Consider the following 8,625-nt stretch of genomic DNA (forward strand, 5'->3'; position numbering starts at 1 on the left):
GCAGAGTTGGGGTGGGCTGGATGGGCTATCCCACCCGCAGGCTGTCCCATCCCTCCTGGTGCAACTGGTTGAACAATGATTTGATGCTTTATGTCCTCTCTGTACTGTGTGTCCTGTGTCCAAATGTACTAAAGGCTTTTCCACACATATTCTCTGCACAATGTGTTGGCATCAAAGTTTTGTCTCTTAGGTAGAGTCTAACACACCATTAGCTACAGTTATCTTGTATTACACACTTATTCTGTATATAACAAGATATAGAATAGACATACAACATATTGTATAATATTATCTCAATGAAATGAAGACTTTAAAGAGAGTGAAACCCAGAAATTTAGCTGTATTTGCCATAGACAATAAAGGTATGTGGCCACTATGCACTCTAGTAGGCGGGCCTTGCTTGTCATCTCTGTGATGTCATCAGTGTGCGACAGCCCCCCACATGGCAGCTTGTTGAAGTTTTGACGGCACTAGCTAAGGTAACGCCGTTACTCTAGTAGTAGAGAAGTTTGCAAAAATGTCACAGAACTGTTGTGAATGTTGTTTGTTGTTGAAAGTGTAAATGTATAACATGATGTCTGTTATCGTATGCGTGATGTTGCAGGCTAAATAAGGAGTTGCGTATTCTCTTTCAGGCTACCTAACGTTAGCTAGCTGAGCTCAAGCGTTGACTGTTGTAGCTTTCTGGCAGGACTGAGCTGGGGTTTTGTGTGTGTGACAGCTTCTCATAATAGTTAGTACCTAGTGTAGCAAACGGCAGCTAGCCACTATAACTTTCACTAATGGGTGTATTCGCTCTACAACAGCATCTAAACGCAAGCTAGTTTTAAGGATCTTCTCCGTATTAGACCGTGAACCTTAGAGCGTGATCCCATCGAAAGAGATAGAGAGAGAGAGAACGACATGGAGCTACAACCACCCATTTGTTATCATTTTTTCATTCACTATTTACTGATGAATCGGTACAGCCTAAACACCCTCTGATACATAATTTCTAGGTTCATTTCTGAAGTGACGGCCTGCATTTAAAAACATTATATGGTTCTTATGTTTTGAACAGCATTAAAGGCCAACTAATGCAAGTCTTAGTCTCAGCTGTAATTTAAGAACAAATGAACAACTGAGCTGAGTTTCAGACTTTGTGCTCTGATCTATTCAGCAGGATATAACCAGTTGGAGGTTATAATAATACAACGTATCCGGAACGGGATACAATAAACTAATGCTTTTCTTTCCTTTATTTCCCTAAATCTCCCAGGTCAGCATGGCCAGGCAGTGGGGTGAGGGCCACTCCACATCCATACTGTGTGTTGGGGCTGCCGGGGGCCCCGAGGGTCTGCTCGCCTCAGGCTCTGAGGGTGGAGAGGTAACGGTGTGGAACCAAGAAGGAACCATCGTAGGCCATCTCACCCTCCCTGGTGAGGAGGACAATACAAGTGTGGTGTTCTCCCCTGCAGCCTCGGGCCTGCTGTATGTGTCACACGGAGAGACGGTGAGTGTGCTCGACCCACGGAACCTGAAGGGGGCCGTAGAGGAGTTTCAGGGTGCGGGGGAAGAGGAGATCAATGCTTTGGCGCTAAACGAGACCGGCTCGGCCCTGGCAGTGGCTGATGACTCTGGGGCAGTTCGGGTACTGGAGCTGCCTGGGGGAAAGGTCTGCAGGACCCTCCGAAGACACACTAATATCTGCTCCTCGGTGGCTTTCCGGCCTCACAGGCCCAACAACCTGGTCTCTGCTGGACTGGACATGCAGGTGAGAGGAGGGGAGAGTTAAAATGAGTAAAAGAGACTTCCAGACCAGATAATTTCATCATCTGTATTCAGCAGTCCACCATAGTTGATATCACTTTCCTAATTCAGATGTGTTTTCCCTTTGTCGTCTCCGTTACCTGTTCAGGTGATGCTGTGGGGTCTGCAGAAGACCCGTCCCCTTTGGACCCTCAACCTCCAGGAAGTGGCAGAGGAAGAAGAGGAACATCAGCAGAGGGCCGGCCAGCTTTTCAACCCGCCGCTGGCCCACTGCGTCTCTGTGGCGAGTTGTGGGAACGTTTTGGCGTGTGCAGCCGAGGACGGGCGGGTGCATCTGATGCGGATCGGCAGCGGCTCTAAACTTGAGCAGCAGGGAGCAGTCAAAGCCCACAGTCAGGGAGCCTCACAGGCCCATTTTGTTAGTTTCCTTTCCCACCAATACTGGCTAGCCACTGGAGGGAACGACGGTCAGGTCGCCCTCTGGGACCTCAGCCAGGACCCAGTGGTGGCCCCAGAAGGGAAGGCCAAACCTCGAGTAATGGCAGCCCATCGCAGGAAGGTTAAGGGCAAGGCAAAAGCCAAACAGCAGTCCCAGGATAAAGCAAGGAACCCATCTAAGGTTGAACCAGACAAAGAGGAGGCTGAGCGGGAGGGGGAGGAAGAGGAGGCAGCAGGCACAGAGGAAGTGCTGAAGTCTGGGCCCAAACTCCGCATCAGCCACGGGAACAAGGTGAACTGGGTGTGTCCTGCTGTGCTGAAAGGAGAGCCCAGTCTGGTAGTGGCAGATCAGAGCTCCAGTCTGACGGTCTACTCTCTCTCTGGACTATAGATCCATCTGCTTTACACCATGTACTGCATTCATTTGTCTGGGCCATAGAAATAGACTATTTTGACTTGCATTTATAACAAGAACTCTGCAGAGACTGCACTCCTGTTTTCAGCTCTGTTAGGGACTGGCTGCATCATCTTTGAGCTTGATTTCTCCAAAGGATGCTTGGCTCATTATTCTTATGACAGAGCCGCCTCTCACTCTGCTTTCTGGAAGTTTTAACTGAAGACAAAACGCGAACATCATCACTTTAGTCCCAGAAAGCACTATACAATGCATAGCCAGAGCTGGAGGGCAACTTCAGCTGTAGATGTGTTACACAAATGAATTTTGCAATAAGTTTCATATAACTTAATATTTATATAACTTTTGCAGGTCTTATTTACTGTCAGCTTACTTGTGGTATATGGTTCAATGGGGGGTTTGTGTGTGTGTGTGTGTGTGTGTGTGTGGTCCTAGAAAAAAATCTAATTCTACCCTCTGAAGTATGTTTTGCTGTCTGACACACTGGATCCATTATATTTTTGTACATAATCATCACGTTCTTGTAGACTATGAAACTACCACATTAGACAACAAAATCTACTTTGAATGGCTAAATAACTTGAGTGCTTAGTACTTTAACAGAGTAAAAACACACAGATCTCAATCTAAACCAGGTGCTGGACAGAAAAACAAAGCATAGAACAAAAGTAGAGGCAACATACTGAAAGCTGCTCCCAAGATGTGACGTTTCGTGCCTACTGCTCTTCATCAGACTAAAGACAGTTAGAAATACAGCGCCACTAAATAGCCACACTTGCTTCCCTGAAGGCATCATGCTTGGGGTCCAGCAGTTACATGACAGCCCTTTAGGTTAATGTGGTTTAGTGGATGTTTTTCAGCTGTCTTTAAACTGATGGAAAGCAATGTGCTCCAAACATCACATATGGAATGGGGTTAATAAGTTAATTCACCTTTGGAGCGGCTTCCAGTGTGCACTACTTTTGTCCTATGCTTGATACTTGAAGAAACATGTATTTTAAATAGTTTGTTACTTAGATGTGTGACTGAACTACTGATACGCAATCATGTGAAAATCCCAATTAACTGTGTAACTGCTTGATCATGCCAATAAGAATTTTTTTTCTGTGCAAGTGTGACTGATAAATCTGTTTGCTGCCACTTATGTTTATACTTCAACACTGTCCTGTCTACTGTCACCGTAGGTTAAATCTACTATACATTATTTAAACTTTGCCCATAGTGCTTGACCATTCTGATTCAACTTGGCAACATGACTTGTAGACCAAGTAGTTAACTGTGTCTCTCATGCTGAAATGAAAGAAATTGTACTTTTCCTATTATTCTAGATTGAATTCATTTGCATAAACATAAAGGATCAAAAACTTTATATTGGAAAACTTTTTTTTCAACAAGCTAGACAACTAAAAACAAATGCAAAACCGCATTCTTGTATGGCTACCATAAATTCATAAATTCATTGACAATGCACTGTATTCACCCGACAACACTCCCACACAAGAAGAGGAGGGGCATTCATTTGCACGCAGACAAAACACTTCTAGAAAACTACCAGAAAAAAAAGGCACACAGCTGACTTTGGAATACAAAGTTACTGATTAAATGCAACACATATGTTTCAAAGGGCAGCCTACAGTTCAGACTAGCTGGGACAGAAGTTAAAAAAAATAATAATATAGTCTCAGATGGTTCGGTCAAAATGGGTGATAGCCTTTGATCCATATTCTTTATGTCACCAATACGCAAAACAAATAATTTTTGCAGTTTACAAAAATGCTTCAAGCAAGCAATTTCCTAATCAAGCCGATTTAAACGCTTCAGGGTGGATGTTTACAGTAATCAAGTTTTACAGTATGAAAGCAAATGGTCATTTGTCAGCAATGCAGGGCAAGCACACAAACTGCTGCATCATTTTCCATTCGCACAATGTTCACAATTACTTTCATAGTCTATTTGGTATCCCTGACTGAATAGTTCTCAACAGTTCTTCCACCTTTAATGTCCTTTCATGTTTTGCATTGACATACGCAACACGGATGGTACAAAGGAAAGGGGACCAACTTCTGACAGGTGTAATGGGGTTGGTTGAAGTCACCCGCAAACACTCCACCGAGGTGAGTTTGTCATCACCGCCCCCTGATTACTGAGGTGGGGGAGGAGGGCTGACTTCATCTGATCCTGGCTCTGCGCCCATGAGGCAGATTCTGCACTGAGAATGCGAGTGGCTGATTTTACAGTTTAGCCAGACTCCTCTCCAGGCTCTCGATGTCTGCGCCTCCGTCCTCGCCCTTGCTGCCGCGGGCGCTGCACTCCAGGAACTCCACCTTCATGGGCAGCTGGCTAAACTCAAAGTCCTTTCCTTTCTTCCCCAGATGCACGGTGCCACCCACTGAGCCGTCCTGAGAGCTCAGGGCTGCTGAACGGGTCACTCTCAATGTGTTCCTATGAGGAAAAAAAAGGACACACGTGAAGCATCTTCACTTGCTGATTCTCTAATAAATTTACATGGTTATCACTGACTTCATTTGCTGAATCTCTAATAAATTTACAAGGTTATCACTGACTAAACCAAAGACTAAAAACTTGCTGTAGTTGATTACAATTACAAAGTGTGAAGCAAACTGAGAATCTTTTCTTCCAAAATATAACAAATAAAATAACTGAACATTAATTATTCTGAGATTTAGCCTGCTATATAATGACAAATGTGGAAAGAGTCCTGCAATAATAAGTGGACCCACCCAGATGGACTACTGTACCAATACACTGATACATACAATGCAGATAGTACAGTATATTCCGCATACCTCATCACTGGTATGACAGTTGAAATTTTAACACAAACTAAATGAAATGACTACAATATAAATATTAAAGACAGAAAAACTGGCAAGTCCTGACTGAAAATTAAGTGAAATATAATTATATAGAAATCAAACTAGAAAAAAAGCTCATGGAAATCATAAATAAACAATGCTTCTCCAAATACAGAAACAGATTGACACATATTTTGAACAGCACTTGTTGCTTGAGAACTTTGCACTTGATATTTTGAAGAGCATGAAAATATATTTTTCCAACGCTTCAGTGAAAAGGATCTTTTTTACTATTGTTGAGCATTGTGCAGATTCTTTGCATGGTCCTTTGGGTATTTCTTATTGGTATTTACACACCTGCAGTCAAGTATTGATGGACTCATATTTGTGCACAACAGTTATTGATTTTTAGTGAGTGAAACAGAGAAAATGTAGAAGAGTTACTCACAGTTCCTTCTCCAGCTGCTGCTGAATCAGTTTGGCTGATTTTGCCATGGTGATATCTATAATAGAGCAGTGAACAACTGTATTACAGATTACTGATAAACTACAGCAAAAGGCAGTTTTAGGTGTAGGGTGGGGTGAAAAACAGTCTAACTGCCACCATCAAAGTGTAGAAAAAGGGGTTATTTTGCAGCAGGAGAGCAGCTTCACCTTGTTTGTTGCATGCCACCAAGAGAGTTGGAGTGTTCCTAGAGATCACAGTGTCCGTCAACAAAAAGTACAGAAACTCAGCCACGTCTCTCACTTCCTTCTGGAAGACGGCACTGTCCACCACAAACACAATGGCTCTGCAGAGATAGATGAGCAGGGGAAGGACAGTGCAAATCAAACAAGGAGGGGAGAAAGATAGGCAATAAAGATAAGAAATGTGATTGTGAAATGACAAATATAAATATGTATCAGGTCACAGGAAACTTCACCACACTAAAGCTAGGAAGAAATTTCCATCTATTATTCAAGCAGGTTGCCCTGTTCTCACCTGGCTGCAGACTTGAACTTCTCCATGTACTGAGGACGAAGACTGTCATGACCTGGGAGGTCTATCAGGGTCCAGGTGCTGCTCTGAACACATACAGGAACAACACGAGGGAGAGAGGACCAAGTTAAAACCGGGCCATTCATGAAAAAGGTGAACTGCTAAGCCTTGATGATTAACGTAATTTCGTTTTTCCACTATTGTCCTTAACTTACCCTGTCGTTTTTGGTTTTGTATGGCGCACTGCTGTCAGTGATGGAGGTCTGTGTTCTCTTGAACTTTCCTGACAGAAGCTGCCGAAAGATGAAAGCACAGTCATTTGTAAACTGGGTTAACATCCATGATGACAGTTGTACATCTTGTGCCAGACAACGTGGCAAGAGCATCCGAAATAAACTCACCCGACTGAAAAGGAGAGTTTTTCCAGATTCGCATAATCCGACCAGCAGCACAGCACTTCGGACAGTTTTGCTTGTGAGAAAATACTTAAGAAATACTGAAATGAGAAAGGAGGAGAGCTGGTTATTAACTTAGCCCCAAGGCTCCGAAGGCCCATGTTGTCTAATAAGCATTGCAAATTAGTAACTAGCTAGCTTTACCTCTCTATATGAAGTTTTAGTGACTTTAGCGAGAAATACTGACATCTGCTTCACAGACTGTGCAACTGACAGCTGTTAGCTTCAGATAGATGACAGTTAGCTAGCATGCTTGCTAATTCAGCTAACGTTAGTAGCAGCCGGAAGAGAAGTGAGCTGTAACAGGGAAGCACACATCAACTGGCCTCAAGTGACACACACACATACATATATAGATTAGATCTAATTCATTAAAACAGGAGCGTAATCTTAGATATTTAATGGCAAAGTGAACGGGCTCCTAACAAGCCTGCTAGGCCTAGTAGCTATCTAATGCTAAGCTAACTGCTGGGCCTAGCTAGCTAAGCTAACGTCTAGGAACTAACGTCAGCGTTACCTAGCTAGCTAACGGTAGGTTCCTTACCAAAAGTGATGACAACAACCGCCAAAGCGACAATAAGTCCGATGATAAAGATGGGATCTTGGTTTTCCAGCTCCTGGCGCAGTGATTCAATGTACGGTTCAAATGGGTTTTCTATTTCTACGTCTGTTTTCTCCTCCATAGTACCAGACTCCCTGATGCTGTCTGCGTCCATCTCTCTATCTGATCGGCCAACTAACCTGTATGATACTGACACACACCACAAGCAGAAGTGGGACACGTGTGCTTTCTTCAAATGCATGCACAGTGTCTGTCAGCAGGGGGCAGTGTCTCCCATCGCATGTATTTTGATTGGAGTTGTAGGTCAGTCAGTGGTTCCCAAAGTGAGGAGTGGGGCCAATCAGCGGGTCCTTAGCAAAATGAAGAAATTGTTTGATTTCACTTATATTTCCCTCCCTAGTCTCCATAGATGTTACTACTGTGAGGTAATGTATAAAATGATGACTGTGTATGTTTGTTTGTTTTTTTGACATGACAAAGTTTGTGAACCCCAGGCTACACAGTCACAGAAAGACAAATATAACTTAGGCTAACTTGGTTGGCCCACGTTTCATTAAAATAATTCTCATGATGTCATTATTTAATCCTTTAGCCTAATCCCGTTGCACTTCTACCTATTAAGGCATACACATTTGCAGATTTGTAGCTGGTAAAGCCATGCTGAATCCCAGAGGCTATAGTTTAGTCTCCAAAGGACTAAAAGTTAATCGATATGAGAGCATAGTGATGAAAACATAAATAGGGCCCTCATGAAACTGAGCTAAATCTTATTCTACCAGGTGATTTAAAGATCCTAATCATGTAAACGAAAACATTAGGACCTTTCTGCCGTGTATTATCTTTGTTTTGCTTATTAGTTATTGCCCATAAGCGTCTATGGAAAATAATGACCTATAGTACAATTTAGAAGGGTACTATACAAATATCACAGCAAAACTATAAGTGTCTGTTGGGTATTATATGAATGTTATAGTTACCATAGCAGATAAAATACCATAAATTGTTCTAAATTCAATAAACTCACTCTTGAGTGCCACATAAACGCTTTAAGCGTCTATGGGGATATTATAGTGATACCATATGAGATAGACAATACCATAAAGTTCAATAAGGTCAATATAAACTCACTATTGACCACCACGTTCACACTGCAAGTCCCTATAGGAATATTATACCGGTTTTTCGTTAGGAGCCAGATGCGCTTTTACGCA

The 8,625-nt window shown here is 42.8% G+C and overlaps 2 protein-coding genes across 2 annotated transcripts; one reads left to right on the plus strand and one right to left on the minus strand.

Annotated features, from left to right (window-relative positions):
* The first annotated feature begins 437 nt into the window (after positions 1 to 437).
* On the plus strand, positions 438 to 3,714 carry wdr53 (WD repeat domain 53). Its single transcript, XM_071521398.1, has 3 exons — positions 438 to 479; positions 1,259 to 1,753; positions 1,898 to 3,714. The coding sequence occupies exons 2-3, from the start codon at positions 1,265 to 1,267 to the stop codon at positions 2,576 to 2,578; spliced, it is 1,170 nt and encodes a 389-aa protein (XP_071377499.1). The 5' UTR covers positions 438 to 479; positions 1,259 to 1,264; the 3' UTR covers positions 2,579 to 3,714.
* Positions 3,715 to 3,862: 148 nt separating this feature from the next.
* srprb (SRP receptor subunit beta) lies at positions 3,863 to 7,598 on the minus strand. Its single transcript, XM_071521410.1, has 7 exons — positions 7,397 to 7,598; positions 6,799 to 6,893; positions 6,613 to 6,690; positions 6,401 to 6,483; positions 6,073 to 6,209; positions 5,867 to 5,921; positions 3,863 to 5,044 (listed from the first exon to the last, which is right to left on the minus strand). The coding sequence occupies exons 1-7, from the start codon at positions 7,566 to 7,568 to the stop codon at positions 4,834 to 4,836; spliced, it is 831 nt and encodes a 276-aa protein (XP_071377511.1). The 5' UTR covers positions 7,569 to 7,598; the 3' UTR covers positions 3,863 to 4,833.
* Positions 7,599 to 8,625: the final 1,027 nt, after the last annotated feature.

This window comes from Centroberyx affinis, unplaced genomic scaffold, assembly GCF_046629955.1.
Source record: "Centroberyx affinis isolate AG114_WGS23_722 - 3 ecotype Tasmania unplaced genomic scaffold, CSIRO-AGI_Caff_v1 ptg000076l_1, whole genome shotgun sequence".
NCBI lineage: Eukaryota > Metazoa > Chordata > Actinopteri > Beryciformes > Berycidae > Centroberyx > Centroberyx affinis.

Coding starts and splice junctions, on each gene's coding strand:
- srprb (XM_071521410.1), bottom strand. CDS start 7,568: ATGGACGCAGACAGCATCAGGGAGTCTGGTACTATGGAGGAGAAAACA. Junction 6,894..7,396: donor GGTTGTTGTCATCACTTTTG/GTAAGGAACCTA, acceptor TTCTCATTTCAG/TATTTCTTAAGTATTTTCTC. Junction 5,922..6,072: donor GGTGGCATGCAACAAACAAG/GTGAAGCTGCTC, acceptor GCTCTATTATAG/ATATCACCATGGCAAAATCA.
- wdr53 (XM_071521398.1), top strand. CDS start 1,265: ATGGCCAGGCAGTGGGGTGAGGGCCACTCCACATCCATACTGTGTGTT. Junction 1,754..1,897: donor CTGCTGGACTGGACATGCAG/GTGAGAGGAGGG, acceptor TTACCTGTTCAG/GTGATGCTGTGGGGTCTGCA.